The 20286-nt window shown below is 40.6% G+C and overlaps 2 protein-coding genes and 1 non-coding gene across 14 annotated transcripts in view; 1 reads left to right on the forward strand and 2 right to left on the reverse strand.

Moving 5' to 3' along the window:
• Nucleotides 1-570: 570 nt before the first annotated feature.
• On the forward strand, nt 571-8957 carry tdrd15 (tudor domain containing 15). Its single transcript, XM_051071744.1, is given in 7 exon segments — nt 571-768; nt 1754-1823; nt 2379-2673; nt 2675-3676; nt 3678-8104; nt 8362-8528; nt 8616-8957. Coding segments are annotated over 6 exon segments (5961 nt in total). The 5' UTR covers nt 571-768; nt 1754-1767; the 3' UTR covers nt 8630-8957.
• A 901-nt stretch (nt 8958-9858) lies between these two features.
• trnal-cag (transfer RNA leucine (anticodon CAG)) lies at nt 9859-9941 on the reverse strand. The gene has a single exon. It is a non-coding gene; the product is annotated as a tRNA-Leu (tRNA).
• Nucleotides 9942-11378: 1437 nt separating this feature from the next.
• Nucleotides 11379-20286, reverse strand: part of afdna (afadin, adherens junction formation factor a) — a 97898-nt gene continuing 88990 nt past the window's right edge. For 8 of the 12 annotated variants that reach the window (XM_051071749.1, XM_051071755.1, XM_051071754.1 and 5 more), the window contains 3 exons: nt 19415-19982; nt 14431-14515; nt 11379-13382 (listed from right to left, as the gene is read on the reverse strand). In XM_051071749.1, the coding sequence (XP_050927706.1) occupies nt 13226-13382; nt 14431-14515; nt 19415-19982 (810 nt within the window). In that variant the 3' untranslated portion in view covers nt 11379-13225. The remainder of the gene's footprint in view (nt 13383-14430; nt 14516-19414; nt 19983-20286) is intronic. The other 4 variants (XM_018679529.2, XM_018679527.2, XM_051071752.1 and 1 more) reach the window with 3 other exon arrangements.

Raw genomic sequence — 20286 nt, forward strand, 5'->3', positions numbered from 1 at the left:
ACTTTTACCTGCTTCAATAAAAAAGAGAATATTTTTATTTCAGCTGCATCAGATCAGATCAGATCAATAACTAATATTGAATTTGCTGACAATCAATGTCCCATGTATAGACTTATAAGACTCCTGTCTGGCCTCAAGGATCATCAAGGCATTAACTCAAAATTTAGACATTGCATAATCATCAATGACACTATCAAAGTCATTTCTTTTCTTTAAATCTTAAAAATGTACTTGAAGAGATTAAAAAAAAACATAAATTACACCATTTAAGACATTTAATGGCCCTTAAGACCTTCCATAATCAGGAATTAGACATTATAAGACACTTAATAGTCTTAGTTATTTTTAAAGACATTTCACACTCATATAAAAGAGCTTTAATTATATTTCATGGTCTTAATAAGCACTACAATAAAAATATAAACAATGAATTAAGTTTAAAAGAATCAGATAGTAAGCCACTTAAAAAACACCTCAAAGCAGCAAATTATCACAAATAAATAAATTAGACTTAACATCCAGACAAAAATGTACGATGTAAAGTTAATGAAACAGAAAACAAGTATAAATCTGAAAAGAAATCAGTTTTAAATGGGTAATATCTGCATTTCTGACTAGATTCCCGAGTAAACGGCCAGTATATTAAATATAACAGATTTTACCTGGAGGTCATAAGGATCCCAGCAGACATCTTTGACCTTTAACTGAAGGTGTTGTAGGGCTGCGGCATTCAGAGCAGAGCTAACCTGACATGAGGCGGTACAAACGGTAGGAAAACCACCAGGAAACTGTGGTCTCAAAGATGTCCGATGCTCCCGGTTACTGTAATCCGTAATTTGGGGTCAAAAAAAAAAAAAAAAAAAAAAAAAAAAAAAAAATCTGATGATGGCGGCTGCTGAGTCATGAGGTGTTAGCTCCGTTAGCATAAGTAACGCTAATGTTAGCTTGTTAGTTAACGTTGAATTTAAAATTAGGTCACCGTGAAAAAGTGCGGAGTCACTCCTAGTTAGTTCGGACGTCTTCCTGTGCCCTGTGCGTTTAGGGAAACGACATTTTTCCACATTACTACATTTAAACTTCATCATCATCTCCATCGCAACGTTAGCTGCACGTTCCAAGGCGTTCGAAAATGGACGTATTCCACGCGTTCGAATAAAACCAGCGCCCACAGACGATTACACTTTCAAAATTAGATGCGCGAGGCAGAATGATGAAAGGTCCACGTTGGTGGAAAAGAAAATGGTGGTTGTTTTGTTTCGTTTCCTCACAAAATCCCAGAAATACTTAAACCAGAGCGTCTACCGACCGTCCTACCACGGTCTCAGTCACCGAGATTACGTTGTTTTCTCCGTACTGCTTGAATGAACAGGTGTTCCTAATAAAGTGCTTAATGAAAGTAAATTCCACCAATAATGAGACTGAAATCGTATCTCAGATAAGCTATGTCTCATAATTAAGAATAATAACTGAAAACTGTAAATCTGTATTTGCTAAAATATTGTAAGAGTGCCAGCAAACTGTTTCAAATTAGACTTTTGTGACTTACCTGTTGGTAGTTACAGTGTCAGTTTGATCTCCCCATTAAGTGGTTTGACAGCTAAAATAAAAAACAAACTGCAGGTAATGCAAAATAATACTCTGGACTTATAAAATACATCCCCATAAAATGGTTAACATCAGTGCTGGTTTAGTGCTTGTGTGATGTAAATGACAGTGAGCGCATTTACTCATCTCCACCATTTTTTCCCCTCAGGTTCTGTTCAGGATATGACAGTTACTGATGCTGCTGACATGCAGTCAGTGCTGGGCCCTGAACATCAAAAGTAAGTAAAAAGCTGTGGCAAAAGACAACTATGCAGGCATGTTCTTTCATAATTTATTTTCATATTTACTTTCATATTTTTAATCATATTTTAAGAAGCTGGAACCAATGAGTGTTTAATTCATTTAAATTAATGGATTATCAAAATTGTTGACCAATTTAGAGTGGCAATGACTAGTCCATGAATTGATTAGTCGATCATCAGAAAATTGATTGGAAAGTATTTTAAGACTGATTTATTATTTAGGGTCAGTTTTTAAGCATAAATGCCAAACATCAAATGGTTTCAGCTTTGTAAATGGAAGAATTTTATTTTTTTCTTGGTCTTACATTTTAGCAAATGCAATATCTTTTCTGGACTGTTGGTTGGACATAAGAAGGCATTCAACAACACGATCTTGGTGCTGGGTATTTTTCACTGTTTTTTCTGATGTTTTACAAAACGATTAATTTAGAAAATAAATGGCAGATAAAACAATGATGAAAATAACTGTTAGTCGCAGCCCATGACTAACAGGTTTTGTAAGATAATAATTTAAGCCACTTTAATTTACAGGTCTCAAGGTTCTGGTCCATCAGCACCATGTGCCCTTTGGCCAGTGGACCTCAAATTAACTCACTTGGACTGGAACCCTGAGGCCACCCTGATTCACTTTCAGGGACAGTACCTCACTGTATGTGAGCTAGACTATAACATCTTGCAGGGAGAAATACAGAACATACCAAAGACAAAAGCTGCAGTGGATATTGGAGAGTTTTGTCTTGTAGAAGATTTGACTACAGCCCGCTGGTACAGAGGAAGAGTTCAGAACCGAAATGAGGATCTGTTTGATATTTTCCTCATAGATCACTGGTAATGTCTTGAGTGTCGACGTTACCCACATATCTTCCTGTTCAAATGACCTGTTCATTCTACCTCCAAAAATAGTTTGCGGCTTTCTTGCAAATGTTTTGCTGCTTCAAAGTTGTTCTTATTCTGGAGTGGAGGAGTACTTCTCATGCCTGATTGGAAGAAATGTCACGGGTTACATTCAGGCCCTCCTTCCCCACAAAGTCCTCTTACTGGAAGCCCCTGACATTAACAACGACCTTGTTAGACATGGGTTTGGGAGGCATGTCGACACAGATACTTTCCTCCTCTTGGTTGAGATGCTTACAGAGGTGCCGCTTAAACAAAATGTAGAGCCAGTTCCTGATTTACTCATTGAAAAGCCAAGGGGACAAGAATTCTGCTTCAAACCATCCAGTTTACAGGGGTATGAAGACATTCTGTCATTCTGCGGGCCTAGATTGATTTGTGGGACACGTGCTAAAGTGCGAGTAACTGCTGCTGTCAACCCTGGGCTGTTTTACTGTCAGATGGCCAGTATGGAAACAGATCTTTGGGAAATTTCAAAGAAGCTGGCTAAAGTTTGTGAGCACAGAACCAAAGACTGGAATCAGAAGACTCAAGAAAACCTAGGGTTACTGTGCTCAGTTAAAGGCAAAGATGGGAAATGGCACAGAGGCTTTGTGCAGTTTCTCCCCATCAACTCTCAAGTTAGAGTGTTGTTCATTGACTATGGATTCTTTGAATCTGTCAAAGTTGAGAATGTCCACAGGTTGCCACCTGATCTCTATTCAGCACCCATCATGGCTTTCCCATGCTCACTGTCCTCCCAGAGTGATCAGGATGAGGCAGTCAAAACTCAGCAGTTGAGTTTCCTTAAGGCAGGCTTGCTTGGAGGAGTGTTGGATATGGAGATCAGTAGTTTTGATGAAGAACACCATTTGTACTCAGTCACATTGATTAGTGCTGAGGATAATGATGTGAAGAAACTGGAACCCATTCAGAAGCTTCCCAGAATGGAAGTTGAGTCCTGTTGCTGAGACAGAGGAATTGTCACCTCAGGGTGGCTATTTGTACTATGAGACAATCATGGGAGAAGCATTGGGTAAAACACTGGAAGCAGAAGAGGTGCAGGTAGGCTCTGTCTTTGTGGGGTATGTCGAGCATGTCCAGAATCCAAACCACTTTTGGATCAGAACACAGAAACGCAATGATGAGTTTGAAGAAATGTTGACAAAAATGGCAGATCACTTCAGTCAAGTAAAGCTGGATGAAGACGTACTGTTGAATCCTGAGCTTGGGGCATTGTGCTGTGCAGTTTATGAGAAAGACATGCATTTCTACAGGGCTGTAGTGACAGACAGTCTTGAGCATGGAAGTGAAGTTCTTTTTATCGATTTTGGAAACATTGAGAAAGTGCCACACACGTTGATCAAGAACATACCAAAGGAATTTGCTAGCAAATCAGCATTTGCCTTTTGTTGTACTCTTGTCAACGTTTTTCCTTCAGATGATGTCTGGACCAGTGCTGCCTCTGATTTTTTCAGACAAGCTGTGTCAAACAAAGCCCTTCTAATCCATATTGTCCACATGAGAAAAAACAAATTTGTTGTTGACCTTTATGAGATGGGAAGTGACAACAATCAGAGTATCACTGATCTCCTTATCTCTTCCAAACATGCTGATCACTGGAGCAACACTTCCACAGCACCTGCAGTGCAAAACAACACAGATGTGACAGAAAAAACAAAGCGCCCAAAATATAGTGTGACATCAAACATCGGTGGGAATATGGAGCAATGGGATGATTCTGAGAATGAAAAGAACACATGCAGAAATGAAATTAAGAAAGCTCAGGCCCCTGCCAGCATCAAAGCTATAAGTATCAAGCCAGGGTGTGAGTTTGCCGTGCAATGCTCTCACATCAATTCTCCATCAGATTTCTGGTGCCAGCGGCAAGATAAAGTTCCAGCTTTGGAAGAACTGATGGATAAAGTTCAGCAATACTACTCAACCAACATAGAACCCCTCCAGTCAGGGGCTTCATGTTGTATTGCCAAGTCACCTCAAGATGGGAGATGGTACAGGGCCTTCATCACAGAAAAACAGGAAAGTCATGCCAGGGTGATGTTGGTTGATTATGGCTTTACTTTCCAAATCAATGAGCATGATCTTCAGGCAATAATGCCAGAATATGTTTATTTGGAAGGACAAGCTTTCAGGTGCAGTTTTTCCACCCTGATCGAACCTACAGATTCCAAGAACTGTGGGGAGTGGAGCCCTGAGGTCTCTAAGTTGGTGAAAGATTTTGTCCTCAACAGCACCAGCAGTCTAAGATGTAAAGTTGTCTCTCAACTGCACATGAAAAACAAAGGGCTGTGTAATGTTGTGGACCTCTCCAACACCCAAACCCAACAGAGCATAACACATTGGCTCGTGGAACAGGGCCTGGCAAGAGAAGCAACAGTCTCAACAAAGCAACTGTCAACAGTGTCACCTGAGTCTTTTGTCTACTCTTCATTTGATCTAAGTCCTGGAAATGAAGAGCAAGTGCATGTGACTCACGTTAGTAGTCAGTGGGAAGTCTACTTCCACTTAGAGAGAAACACCAAAATCATTGAAGAGCTTGAAAATAAAATTGTAGAGGAGAGTGAGAAAATGATGCAAGCCAGTACAAGACCTGTTGTGAAGACGTTGTGCCTGGCAAAATACTTTGATGGCAAATGGTACAGAGGCCTGGCACATCCTGTTCAGTCGCCTCTGCATCTCAGTGTGTTTTTTGTGGATTATGGAAACACAAATATATCTGAGAAAACCCATGTGATGTTCATTCTCAGGGACTCTGCTGATTTGCTGTACACACCCATGCAGGCTGTGAGATGTTGCCTTTCTTCAGTGTCCAAGGAGGAGCTCTATGCAGATGTCAAGGAATGGCTTGATAAAGCTGTCCTCAACAAGCAAGTGAAAGCCATGATACATGGAAAGAGCGAAGATGGTTCATTTGATGTTGAGCTGTTTGATGGAGACGTTAATATCAATGAAAAGGTAAAGGAGCTCATTCTCAGTCTTTCACCTAAACCAAAGACAGTTGTTAGTTTTGACACAAGCAGCAGAAAGACAAAACCTGAAAGTCTCTACAAAGGAAACACAAAGACCTCAGTCAAATACAAGAGTCAGCGGCAGTCTTCATATTCTCCCTCATCAAATTCCCACAGAGGCACACAAGTTGGGAATGCACCCCCAAAAAAGAGAGAAAACACAAATCACTATGTGCATGTGAAAGCTCAAAACAAGAACCCAAAAGTAAGACAACCAAATAAGTGCAAGACAAAGACCTGCGTCCCTGTAAAACCATTGGAAAACCCTGAAGTAAAACAACTAATAGGGTACCAGGATACAACCTCAGAGTCAGAGCAACCACAACACACAAACAAAACAGAGATCCCTCAGGTCTCATGTTTGCCTGACAAAAAAGTGAGTGCAGACCTCAGGACAAAGTGTTTTGTCTCACACATCAACTCAGTCAGGAGCTTTTTCCTTCAGGTGTCAGAGGATGAACCTGCCATCCTGAAAATAGTTGAAGATCTTAACTCAAGTAACTTCAGAAATTCCTTACAGACTCCCACATCTTTGAGAATCAATGACGTTGTTCTGGCTGAATATGAAGAGGATGGCGCCCTTTATCGTTCTGTTGTGAGGGACTGTGAGGGGAGTTCTGGCTTCAAAGTTGAGTTTGTTGACTATGGGAACTCAGCAGTCGTGGGAAAGGAGAATATTTACTTAATACCAATGGAGCATCTCTCTCAGCCAAGATTCAGCATATCATGCTCCCTGTTGGACACAAGCTCTTATGAAAATGATGCTTCTTTCAGCGATGCTGTAATGGAGAAGCCTCTCATGGTCGAGTTTGTCATTCAAAATGGAACTCATTGGGAAGTCAAGATTGAGATTGTTGATGGAGAGGATGGTCTTCCAGCAGCACTTGAAGCAGCTGTTGAAAACAGTCCCAAAAAGGAAAAAGAAGACGAACCTCCTGTGAGTTCAACTGGAATAGAAGAGAAAGTAGGATACTGTGATCAGAACTACCTCAGAATAGAAATGAGTGAGAATGAAACAACGAAATCTGAAATGGTGGTAGCAAACAAGAGTGACTCGAAGAGGAATCAGAGGAAAGCATCAACATCCCCTGTCAAAGCGATGAAAGATCATGCTGATGTATTCAAACCTCCAACTATTCAAGCTAAAGACAGGGAGAATGGAACAGTTCTGTCAGTCCAGAGTAATGGTGATTTTTATGTCAGACTTGAAAGTGCTAATGACCTGTTTGCCACTTTGGAAAGTTGCATAGCTGACAGCCTATACAAATGTGAGATGGTGGTTAAAGAGAATGTCAAACAAGGCCTCAAGTGCTTAGTTCAGGTACACAAGGACGACAAATGGCAGAGGGCTGTTGTTCAGCATGTAGGTGGGGAAAAATGCAAGGTCCTGCTGGTGGATCATGGAATAACAGAAGAAATTCCAAGTGGCTCAATTCGACGACAGTGTGGTGACCTGACAGAAATCCCAAACCTTGCAGTTCTATGCAAGATAGATGGGTTAAGTGATGGGGAGGCTAGTCACAAATTGTGGTACGAAACTCTCAAACCAATGATAGGAAAAGAAATAAACCTGGTCTTTGTGTGCTACTCAGAAGCTGAGAACCATTGGATGGTTGAAATAGTCATGAATAGACTGCTCCTTGGTCATGAAATTACAACATCAGTACAGGAAAATGAAGAGATGATCCCGTCACCCACTGAAACCCCAAATGAGGCTGTAGAGGAGGAACCCATGTTGGATGCAGGCCCTCCTCAGCAACTTGCCTTTGCTCCTATTGAAATAGACAAAGTATATTTTGGGTTTGCTGCTGCAGTGACAACTCCCTTTGAGTTCTGTGTTACTCTTGAGGACTTTCTTCTAATCATGAACAAAGTGTCCATCATGTTGGATGACCTCCCTGGACAGATGTCTCCTCTCCCTGAAGCCCACCTTGTCCATGGCACCTGTTGCTTGTTAAAATCAGACTCCAAGAACAAGTGGTGCAGGTCTGAAATTGTGTATGCAGACACCACTGTGGTCCTAAACCTGGTGGATTATGGCCATTATGAATGCATTCCTTACAAAGACCACTCCAAATTGAAGAGGCTTCCAGAGGAGCTATTGAATCTGCCAAAAATGACACATCCATGCATTCTGCGAGGGGTGAAGCCAGTTGGAGTGGACGAACAGTGGACTGATGAGGCAGCAGTCTTCTTTCAGCAATGTTTGTTCCAGAAGAACCTCCAGATCTTCTTCAGAGAGTTTGTGTCAAACACACACTGGAAGGTGGACATTTTGGCAGATGGTGTCCATGTTGCCAAGGAGCTGGTGGATGCTGGACATGCCAGTTATATAGACATCATGCTAGGACTCAGGTATGTTTCCATCAGTCTGTATTAATATATGTATCTGTATGTTTTTTTGGAAGTAGTTTTCAGTCAGCACAGTTACTATTCATTTTAAATGCTGTAAAATTCTATCAACGGAAATGTTTTAGTAAATGTAAACTTATCAACACTAAAATCAGACAACATTATAGAAGAAAATCTTTAACAGAAAAAAGAAACCAACAAACAAACAAAAAAAAAAACTAAAATACATAAAAACCTTACCTTATCTCTGATGTATGAAGGTTCCAGGAACAGAGCTTTCATAAAGTCCCTCCTCAAGGCCCTGACAGTGAGGAAGAGTGTGCCCAGGAAGATGAAGGCTCTGATGGGAAATCAGATCTTCCAGCTGAAGTCACTGAGGAAGTTGAGGGGAAGATGCCACTTGACATTTTGTCTGGATCAAGTCGCTGTAAGAAAAGTGTAAATTTTAACACATTTTCATGAAAGACAAGTTATTATCTTGTGCAGCAAAAAATGTTGTTTTCCTCTGTTAAAGGTTTCCTGATGTGAAGGCAACAGTGGGTTAAACTTACGGCTAAGATCAGCGGCAAGACCTTGCAGCAGATTCCTGGGTACCAAGCATCACATTAATACAAGTGTGATACTGCTTCTTGTTTTGGTTAAATGCTGAGCCTCAACATTTTCAGAGTGAGTGCTGCTCCAGAACCATGTTAACATAATTTTAATATACCAATGCTATCTCTAATTCACCTTAAAATGTTACTTTGAAGACTTAGTTGCCCTCATTTCATTGGGAAAGTGATGTTTTGTTTTGTTGGCTTGGTTTGATAACTTCATTTTGAAAAAGTCAGCAGCACCACGTTCTTTTCCTCAAATGCACGAGAATTTTTTTTTTTTTTTTTTTTTTAAAGATTTAAATTTGCTTTTTTTTAGGGTCTTTACATTAACAAGGCACGTTTTGATGGAATTTAAAGTCATTTTGTATATTCATTGTAAATTGTTACAGTGTATTTATGTTTGGAAAAATTAAGTTTGATGATGAGATCTAAATACAAAGTATTCAAGGAGATATTTGTTCTATTAAGTTAAAATTCCATATTTGTAAATAGGTCTCGTTTGCTAATTTTGAGTTTTAGTTATCCTTCAGCGTTTTGCAATTGGTGCCTACATGTTAAATACATATTTGAGTTGAATGCAGTTAAGCCTTTTCAGTTGCAAAATAAATCCTTACTGACACTTACTTTGATGTCATATTTTTTCTTCATGGCTACTTCTGGCATAGAGATTCATCAGCGGTGTGGGAAAACTGAAATAGGGATAATATTATCACTGGGTGTATAAAAACAACTGTAGCACAGGAAAATGATAAAAATGATACTTACGAGTCCTGAAGTGACCTACTCATGTTTTACCACTGGATGGCAGCATTGAGCCATGATTGACCACCCTTGTATCTGGCGACGCCGTGGGACACTGTCATGCATCCCTAACCATTTAAACCGTATTATGTGATGTCTCTTTATATACTCGGTGCTCTTCGGGGTTGTTCTGTGAAGACCAGGCCCTAAAAAAATTAAATATTGTAAAGAAATGTGGTGTAAAACATATTGAATTAACACATTTCCATTTGGTTGTGAAAAGAAGTAGATACAACCGCTGCACAGACGTGCAGACGTTAAAAAGGAAATGAAACTAAAAATGCTATAAATGTTAATACAACATTGCTTATTTTTTCATGAACTTCAAAAATTGTAACAGGTTAAAGAGAAAAAGGTTGTTGTCAGAAGTGGGATTCGAACCCACGCCTCCAGGGGAGACTGCGACCTGAACGCAGCGCCTTAGACCGCTCGGCCATCCTGACATCTGATATACACCGAACCATACTTATATTTATAAAGGTATAGTCCGTCATATGTATGATAACACTATTTACACATTTTCGTCTGAAATAGAACGCCAAGACCGCCAGGGAACGTCACGTACTAGCTTCGAGTCGATTCTTCTATATCGTTACAAATGACTACAACCAACTTTGGAATATGTAGTGTTGAAAATTAACAGCGCGAGCAGCACGACCGGTTCCATAATCATCCAGGATTATATACAGTCTATGGATATAGACTTAGACAGACTTTATTGATCCCTTTGGGATGACTCCCTCAGGGATATATATATATATATATATATATATATATATATATATATATATATATATATATAATGTGATAGGATATGATCGATACATTAACGTCACTGAAGACTTTTGTCACCCGACGAAATTATCACTTACGTCACAGAATTCTAAGTTTTACCGTGACAAATTCTGTTTGACGTATAATTTAAGGCATCAAACTAAATATTAATTTCTTCATCGATTAATCTGCCGATTATTTTCTCTTTCTGGGAAAAAAGAAAAGAAAAAGAGAAAAAGGCAAAAACAGTCAAAAGTTTGAAATTTAACTGACATGAAAATAAATGATTTACAACTTTGTTGCAGCTCTATAGGACAGTTGCTTTGTACATAAATCACAATATAATAACAATAACTACTATAAGTTCTACATTAAAATTTTACTTAAAAAGTACAGAAGAATTGCCAACAAAATGTACTTAAAGTTATCAAAATCCCATCAAAAGTAGTCTTTAAGAACACCATGCCACTATTACAATACTGGATCATGGTGATAATGAACTTATGGTACTTAATAGTTGGTAAGTGTTTGTTTAATATTATATTACTACAGGATAGTTTATTTGTTTTTAGAGGTATGGTTTTGTACATAAAAGCTTAATCTGAAATGTAACAGCTATCAGATGAATGTAATGGAGAAAATACTGTGTTTGCCTTATACTTGGAGCACTGTTGAGAAGAAATATAAAGTAGCGTAAAATGTTAATATTCTAGTACTGTGACTCAAATTTGTGTTTAAGTTTCCCAGCATAATGTAAAAACTAAAATTACCACCTTGTGGTTGTATGTCCCCAACAACCAGGCCAGTTGCAGGTAATTGGGCAAAAACATATTCTGTGAGGTCATGGTGACCTTTGACCTTGACTTGACCACCAAATTGTAATCAGTGTGAGTGAATGTGCTGAATTTAAAAGGATTCCTTTGAGTCGTTCCTGAGATGTTGCAATCACGAGGATGGAAACGGATGGACAGATGGACGGACAGATGGACGGACAACCCGAAAACATAATGACATAACAACGTAAAAGAGAGAAAGAAAGAAATTAGTTTGAACTGCAGTTAAACAGCCCAATGTCACTGACAAAAGACCACACTTCCAGCCTGCACTGTTGAAAAATCTGTATTTATTAATGATTTACAAAAGGCTAAACATGAAACCATTTAAATGATTCAGTTCATTTTGAAACCTAAAAAGGAGTTGTTGTTGTTATTGGGGGTGGGGGGGGAGACACATCTGTAGTGTTTTAACAGGTCCGCTATTATAACAGCATCTTATCTCATCATGTAGAATCTGTTTTAGTGGAGGCTCCTGTAGAGAAAAATAAAATAAATCCACACACAGGATGGAGTCACTCAAACAAACTGCAGAAGAGAGATAACATTTGAAACATCACTCTTTTTAGTTTTTTTTTGTTGTTGTTGTTTGTTTGTTTTTAAACTGGGGGACACACTGGGGTTTGAAGTGCGTTCCTTTTCTACATCAGCAGAGCAGCAGCGGTGGTGAATATGATTATGGAAATTGTGTGTATATATATATTTGTACAATCACAATTCTGTCACCTTGACTCCAGTCCTTTAAAACGTCCGGACCCCTCCAACTACAGCTGGTGTAAAAACAGAACTTTTCTGTCTTCAATGCAGAAAAAACGCAGATTATTACCACAGTACGAGAGGTCCCAAATGTAATCCACTTCTCAAAACAGTTTGCTGACACATATTTAATATTAAAAACAACTTTTTGTGCAAGTATGGTTTTTCCACAAGGTTTGAAATAAATATCTGTAAAGCAAAGGAGTAAGGACTTAAAGAGTAGTGTTAACTTCTTCTTTTTTTATTATTATTGTGAAAACCAACATTAATTAATCACATTGAGAGTGAGAGGAGTTCCTATTTCTGGTTTGAATTTAGGTTGTAATCAGTCAAATTAACTTCACACAACTCTGGCAAAAAAATTACTATTCAATTTAAAAGAAAATAAAATTAAAGTCACCTCAGGTTCGGGAAACATTTAAAAATTGAACTCCACTGACAGTGAGGAGCAGCCGGGAGACAGTCCAGTTTTGGCCGAACTTCCTGTTGGATTTTCTGTCACCAAAATGCTGTTAAATCACATTAGTTTAGCAGTTTTTAGTAGCCTGGCAGGTTTCTACAGTAGTAAAATAGTGAGACAGTTGTGGACCCGAATATTTACAGTAATGTTGTGCACTTAAAGATCCTTCTCTGGACTGTACAATCCTCCTCTGGAGAATCTTTCAGAGTTTATCTAGAACATCACAAAAGAAAAATCCCATGCTGTCTTGCTACGGAATGAAATAACAGTGTTTTCACTCACTGAGAATTTAAATTTTTTAAAAACAAGAAAATAAAAATAAAGACCGGTCTGCAGCTCAACCTTGGGCATTTCTGCTAGCGAGAAGGAATTAAAAGTGTGAAAACAACGTGATGCAGAAATAGAGCATAAAATAACACCATAAAATTGTTCATATTTCAGTAAGCTATTTAAAAAAAAATTAAAATGAGAATAAACTTTTCTCCATCCCTTGCCCCAAAAAACCATTTTACAAACAAAAATATATCCCCCTTTGTTGTGTGATTCTCAAATTCTCACTAGATATAATTAAAACTTTTTTACAGTGCTTTATCATTATATATCTTTGACAGACCTTAACGAGGGGAAGAAATTTTTAAGCCATAAATGTCTCTCCTATTGCAACGATATAGCTACGTCAAAAAAGTGAATGGTCCAGTTATTCGATGATTAAAATAAAAAAATAAAAGGGGGGAAAACAACACAAACAGGAGGAGACAGTCAGTGGTAGGGAAGCGAGCGCCGGCTCTCTCGACCTGTTTTTGTTTTTCTTATTTTTTTTTCTTTTAAAGTCCCAGGGACACCTTAACGTTACCGTGGTGACGCTGGCGTTAAGGTGGCCACTGGGAAGGTGAAAGGCTCTGGTCTACTGCTTAGTGTTGAGCTCGTTCTCCAGCTCCATGAGTTTGCGTGAAGCCTTGACCTTGTTGGAAACCTCCTTCCCCTGAGAGAAGAGACGCTGGCGCTCCTTGAAGGTCAGACTCTCTGGAGCGCCGCTGGGGATCGAGTTCTCCTGCTCCTGACTGCAACACACAAACATGACAACGGTTATTAAGTCGAAACTACTGGACTGGTATTTTGGGATCTGGTCCAACCCATGTTGTCTTGACCTTAACACTTCATGATTGCTGCTGTGTCCAAAATTCATATGACTACTAACAGCGTGGTGCAGGGATGGCATGTCTTTGTAGGCCAACCTGGAAGTTAGCATCACCCTAGTTCTCTCAACAAAAAGGATTTCTAAAATTTGGTTTTGGATTATTGCAGAACATAAACTGACCAAGAAATGTTTCTGATCCTTCCAGGTTTAGTTGATCAGATAATCTTTACAGATGAACACCACTGTTCTGATGTTTGAAGCCTAAATACCAATCTCCAGACGTAAAAAGCTAATGTTCGGCTATAAACCAACTACACCACGGTCACATGACGTCAACGTCTCCACCACTGAAGCTTCCAACTGGTCATTTCATTTAGCTCTGAGCTCTTCTACCAAAAGCCTTTCTTCTTAGAAAGTTAGTGACAGTTTGAAAGAGCGTGAGTAGAACACAACGAGGCTGTAAAGGTGGACTGGTGAGTAGATGGGTTTTCGATGTTAACGTCCGTAGTCTCTGTAATCTCATTTAGACCATTGTTAGCAACCTCCTTTTTTTAAGACGTGTAGAAGTTTTAAAAAAGGGTATTTTCAGACGTATTTTATATCTTTGAGCTTGTGTTAAAACCACAGACCTTATTTCAGGCATTTAACCAAAAACCCCACTGACTTTGGGATGAGGGAACCAGGAGTGCTAAAATGCTAATACTAACTCATGTCCAGGTTTTAGGACTCATTCCTGCAGCTCTCCATAAGAAGCAGTATGTAGCATATACTAATTTCCATTGTCAACTGTTTTTACAATAAGTTTACAAGAAATAATCAGGAAGTGATGCAGTGTGAGACGTTAATTTAACTACAACCTTTAAGAAAAGGAAGAGGAGACACAGGCTGAGAATCTCGTATTGTCATGAATCAGCTCATTAAAGAAGAAGCCAGTGTACAGACCGAGAAAGAGAGGGGGTGACAGTGCTTACCTCTTCGTCCATTTGTCTCGCGGGTCCTTGTAGACTTCTCCTGATCCTACAACTCCTGCTGAGTTTCCAGTGTACGAGTTAAATCCTGTCCGAGGTTCAGACAGAGCAGTGAAAACATGAGTCAGCATTGTTCAGACACAGGCTGTGATATCCGAAAACAACTGAGATAGAAGCTGCTGGGTGAATGGCTGAAAAGATCTCCGGTATTATGACATTCAATCATAAGAGTTACTTCTAAAGACATAGAAACTTGGGAAAAAAGCTCAAATCTTTAAGTTAATTAACGGGTCCAAACAGTGTTGATTATTGTCCGGAGATCCTGGTCACCAGATCCCAGCAGCTTCTGAGGTCGACATCAGTTCATTTCCCACAGACCAGCCTAAGCAGAAGGAAGGAAGGAAGGAAGGAAGGAAGGAAGGAAGGGAACGAGTTCTGGAGAAGCATTAGGCGGAAACCATCAGATCTCATTAAGCTAGAGCAGCGAGCCGAGAAGAGAAAGAAAGAAGAGAGCGTTAAAAAAGCTGTTAAAGGGCCATTCCAAAGCAGCAAAATGGTCTGTGGAAGTGTCAGGTCGGATCCTGAGGCTGAGGTCGAACATCAGTCGAATTCACAAGTTTGAGACAGAATTTAAATCAAACTATAAGGGAAAAAAACAAACACCCCATTGGTGACCAGGTGGGTGCTAATTAATCAAATCCAGAGGATGCTGACCTCGACCTCTGACCCCAAAGTAGACGTTAATCAGATGGCTCATGTGTCCTTGTGTCTTTTCCAAACTGCAGCAATGTCTGGAAGCCTAAACCTGTTGGATCAGGCCAGATTTGTCCAAGTGATTTACGACCATTTGACCCAAGAGTCTGCAGATTTTTATCTTCAAACAAAAACTACAACTGCCAAGAAAGATGATTAGCTCCTTCTTCCTTCAAGACAACCACATTTAACGTAAATTCAGTCTAATTTCTACGCTGCACTGTGTATTCCTCCATCAGATGCCCAAATAATTTCTAAAATCCTGCACACTACAGCATTTGAGCCCAAGAAAAACATCCATTCAAGTAAGTTTTGATGATATTACTGTTGTAAATATATCTGATCTATGGTATTAAAGTATTCTACAAAAATAAATCAAAATGCTAGCTGGCTAGCTAGCTGGTAATTCAGATATGCTAAATGTAAGCTAGCTAACACCATTTCATTGATGGTTTAAGTTGCTAGCTTGACTAAAAATTACCCAAAATTTCTGGTTAATTTCCGTTGATTCCCTTATATTCCCATTAATCACCATGGAAAGTGTCCGATTGGGAATATAGTTGTCGTGACAAGACGTTAGATCTGACACAGGTTGAAGCAGGTGTAGTCTGCCACAGTTAGCCCTTTGTCACTGGTAGTTTATTGGTTAGCATTAGCATTTAGAAATTAAAGTATATGTTTGTGACATTGTTTTGTAAGTAAGAATCAACTGGAGAGAGTGTTGGTTGTTGTTATTTCACCTGGGAAAACATCTACAACCAGAGAGCAGGAGCTAATCAGTTATGTGTCTAGTCTGAGAGAATAAAACCCTGCAGACTCTCTTTGTGGTGCAGTAACGGACACCACGGGCCGAGAGGAAACACAGCAAAGTCGAGAACTTCTCTCTCTTGAGCTAAAAGATTAAAAACAGTGGTTGAATCCCACCAGATGTCGGCAGGTAATGACCCAGGACTCAGACATTAAACATCCAGTCTTAACTCCGACTTGGTCGTCTTTCAAAGAACACAACTTGGGAGTCCAAACAAATGTTGGTCTTTGTGTTTCAGATGAAATGAAAGCAGAGGGTGGTGGTACAGTTCAGATGCAGACACAGTGACAGGGTGTGAACCCAGATGGATTCATCCAGCTGGCAGCTCCGAGGCTCTTTTCTTTTGGGTTTTACAGAGAAAGAGAGTGGGAGAGATCTCAAGTGTAGTTTTGGATGGGATCAAGCCGGGTTGTTACTTCAGCTCCCCCTCCCCCCTAAAAAAACCACATAAACACAAACTGGCAGAGAACAAAGCAACCACAGAGAAACAACCCTCGTTCAAGGCCAGCTGCATTCCTCTGCCGAGCCAAAAGAGATGGAAAATTATACTTCTGGCGCTGCAATTGAAAATTCTTCAGATTCACAAAAGAGTCATCCACCTGGCTTTTCAAGGATTGTCAAAAGGTTGTGAATGTTTTTCTTTTACTCTGATTAAGGCCAGTGGACGCTAAGGAAAAAAAAAAGTTTTTTTGCACACAGTTTTTGTTCGAACATCCATCTCTAGGGGGATGAGTGAGTTTGTTCTTCCTTTGTAAGCTTTCTCCAGTTCATGCACCTTCTCAGGCAAACTGGCGTCAGTCTTGTTTGTCTTGTGGTTTTATTCTTATTACAAAAATATCTCTGTTTTTCAAGTGGAGGCTACATTTTTATTAAACTCAGACTCAGAGCTTTTTGGAGCCGCCAGCTGATCAAACCACGCTCATTCAACACATTCAGAGAGTCGTAACGTCAGGGAAGCCAGAGACTCAGGTGCCGCTCAGTCACCTGAACCTGCCGCAAAGCCCTGTGGAAGTTGTAGTAAGTTTTTTTTTTTTTGATGTTTTTAGTAAAGCTGCAGCATTAGACAGCAACACAACAACTACAGCAGAGACACGGACTCGACAGGCGAGATGAGGGACAGCCGGATCAGCTGACAGAGCCCGAGACAGGCAGACAAACAAAGCACAAACAAGGAGATAGAAAGAAAAAGGCAAATTAACAGACAAACCAAAACAGAGACAGGCAAAGTGAGAAAAGGAAGCTGAATAAAAATAAATAAATACAGCAGGGTGCAGCCTGGCAGTAAAAAGCAATAGACATCAAGCCGGTTACTGGGGTGAGCTGCTGGCAGCCAGAGTGCAGTGTTGTGCATTTTGTGTTTATGATGCATTAATGTGTGAGGTGAAACATGCAGATTTTCTTATTATCTGATGGGAGGTGGGCTGGATGGGTGGATGGGGAGGTGGGAGGGTGGGGAAGTTAGTGGGATATTTAAAAAAAATATTTTTTTTTTTCCCTGAATTTGAGTGAATATGCAGCACACCGTTCCCATGAGGTCCTGGATGTGGTTTTAATGTTTAATTAAGCAGCAGGTGATGGCGGAGGTTTGTGTTGAAGGTGCAGGCAGCTGTTTCCTGGACCTCAGGTAGTGACAATAAATTCAGACTGTGCTGCATCTGAAGCTCTTGTTTGTCTGTGGACGTTCAAACTGAGAGTTACACTGAATGTTTTTGTCGTTGGCACCTCAACACAAAGTCATGTCTGCTGGTGACCACGTATCACTGAAGCTCTGTTATTTCTGCACCGATACAGAGAAAATACTTCTCTTGGGAGCAAAATTATACACATTTTAACTTTAATAAATGAAGCCGTAGTTCTCAAATATTAAATGTTGTGTAAGAATAAACATTCGTATGAGAATTTATCTTAAAAAACCAACCTATAAAGGCTCAATATTTGATGCCTACTTTCTTGTTTTTATTTGAATAATCTGAACCCTGAGTGAGTAAATTTATCTAATAATCTAGGAAACAAAGCAAGGACTTGAGAAAAGACTGAAAAACTGTAGCATAACTTTGTGTTTTCTGATTGTTTCTTTTGTTAATCATTTTGCAACTCCCTGGATTTATCTGGGACAAAGTTATAGACGATTAATTTCATGATTATTACTATTCCCTTGTGTGATTTTGAAAATATAAGCACAAAAAGTGAGTCTGGGATATTTTGGGAGCAAAAACTTGTCCACAGCTGCCAAATGACTGCAGTCTAACCTCTCCTTGTGTTAAGATATCGTTTTCAAACAATGAGGCCTTCAGAAGAAAAGTAAAGATGCATATCTTAACGTAACATTTGACTTGGGATAAACCAAGAAAAATATCTGATCTGTGTTAAGAAAAGACCACTTTTAACCTCAGGATGAATTCTTTTCGGAGGAGCTGTGACCTGAGCACGACCTTTATCAGCTGCTATAACTAATAACTGCCACTAGGTGTCACTGTGGTCCGATCAGACGGAGTTAAACAGCAGCTTTGAGTTTGATGCAGCTTGCTGAAAAGAAGATTTAAACCATGAGGAGAGTTTTTTTTAAACAGCCACAGACAAAGAAGAACCCCTTCACTCAACACACAGCTGCAGTGTGCGTTTTTTAAATCTTTTTTTTTGTTGCGTGTTTTATGTTTATGAAATGAAGGTTTTAATCAGGTGATTGATGGGCGGTGTAAAGCCAATGGTGTGTCTCCTTCCCTTTAAAGCCAACACCGCTAAGCAGAGCCACGGGGCAGGAAAAAGGGGAGGGGGGGCAGGCAGGCAAACCAATGGCTGGCCTCGCCCCCAAACCCCCCCAAAATCCTAAGCAGCAACCAACCAGACACAAAGGAGGCGGCGAGCGACAACACCAACAGTACTATGATTGGCTCTGATGGGTCTCAATCTGCAGCAAAAAGTGGTGGCGTGATTATCGATTGCTTTTTTCTGTTCGCTAGTGCTGATCGAGAAGTGGAGGGGTGTGATTGGAGGAAGATGAGGGAGGGATAATAAAAAAAAAATTACCGGGGGGGGACAGGAGGAGGTGTTCAAACAAAACCAACATTTAAAAAAAAAAAGAAAAATAACACCAAAAAAACAAAAACAAATATAATCTGATTTGCTTGAGGAAAAAGGAGGAAATTTTCCACATATATAAAATAACGAACATAAAGTGATCGGTGAAGGGACTGATTGACGACAAAAAACATTTAAAAAGGAGGGAAAAAGTAGACGGTGGAGATGAAGATGGAGGCAGAACACCTCTCTACTGGAGAAACGAGGTAAAAAGAAACACAAAACAGCTCTAAACCATGAAGGAGTGGGAAGTAAAAATGAGGAGTGAGTGAATGAGAGGGAGGTATGGGAGCTGTAGAGGGCGCTGTGGCGAGCCTGACTCCTCCTCCTCCTCCTCTCTGAGTCTACCTTTAAAGCCTCCTGGGGGGGTGGAGCTGGGTTTGGCAGGAAGGGGGGGCCCTGTACTGTTGGAGTTGTTGACTGGCGGCTGGAACGAGCCAGACAGGAAGATGCCGTCAGAAAGAGGGCGGGGCTTGCGCGCAGTGGGCGGCGGCTGGGGCCTGCTGTGGTTGGGCGAGGCGGTGGCCGGGAGGTCGCCGTACGACTTCCGGGTCGCCGACAGCTTCACCTGACCTGACTGCCCCCTGCCGCCGCCACCACCACCACTCCCTGCTGCTTTGTTGGCTTCCTTGCCTTCCTCCTCGTCTTCCTCATCGCCCGCGTAGGAGACAAACTTGGCGGTGTAGAGCGTGTCAGGGGAGGCGACCTGGGTTTTGAGGTAGGAGGTGTTTCTCTGCGGGGGGGGCGGGGGGGTGTTAGTAGGGTTGTGGGGGGCGGGGGGTTGGTAATCCCGGGGCAGCGGGGGCCGATACAGACCGGCCGGCTCGTCAGGCGTCAGCAGCTTTCTCTCGGCCTCCTCGTGCTGCCGGCGCCGCTCGGCCTCCAGGCGATTGTAGTACTCCTCCTCCTGTCTCCTCTGGGGGAGGGACAACCTGTTAGTACGCTCCACTCTCATTGGTTCTCACCTCAGCAGTGGACACTGATTGGCTACAGCTCGGGGCTCTATCTGACAACAAACACCTCTACTTCTACCACACCTGGAGACGAGACTGACAAGACTCCCAGACAAACTAAACCTGGACTTCATTAGACCTGCTCCACCTGGACTGCCTCACAATACACAGCGATCTGGTCCACCTAAGTCCACAATCTCTACCTGATGCAGACCAGCCACAGATCAGAGGCCTCATTTATAAAACAGACCTTTTCACTGAAGACAT

Source organism: Lates calcarifer, linkage group LG7_1 (genome assembly GCF_001640805.2).
Source record: "Lates calcarifer isolate ASB-BC8 linkage group LG7_1, TLL_Latcal_v3, whole genome shotgun sequence".
NCBI lineage: Eukaryota > Metazoa > Chordata > Actinopteri > Centropomidae > Lates > Lates calcarifer.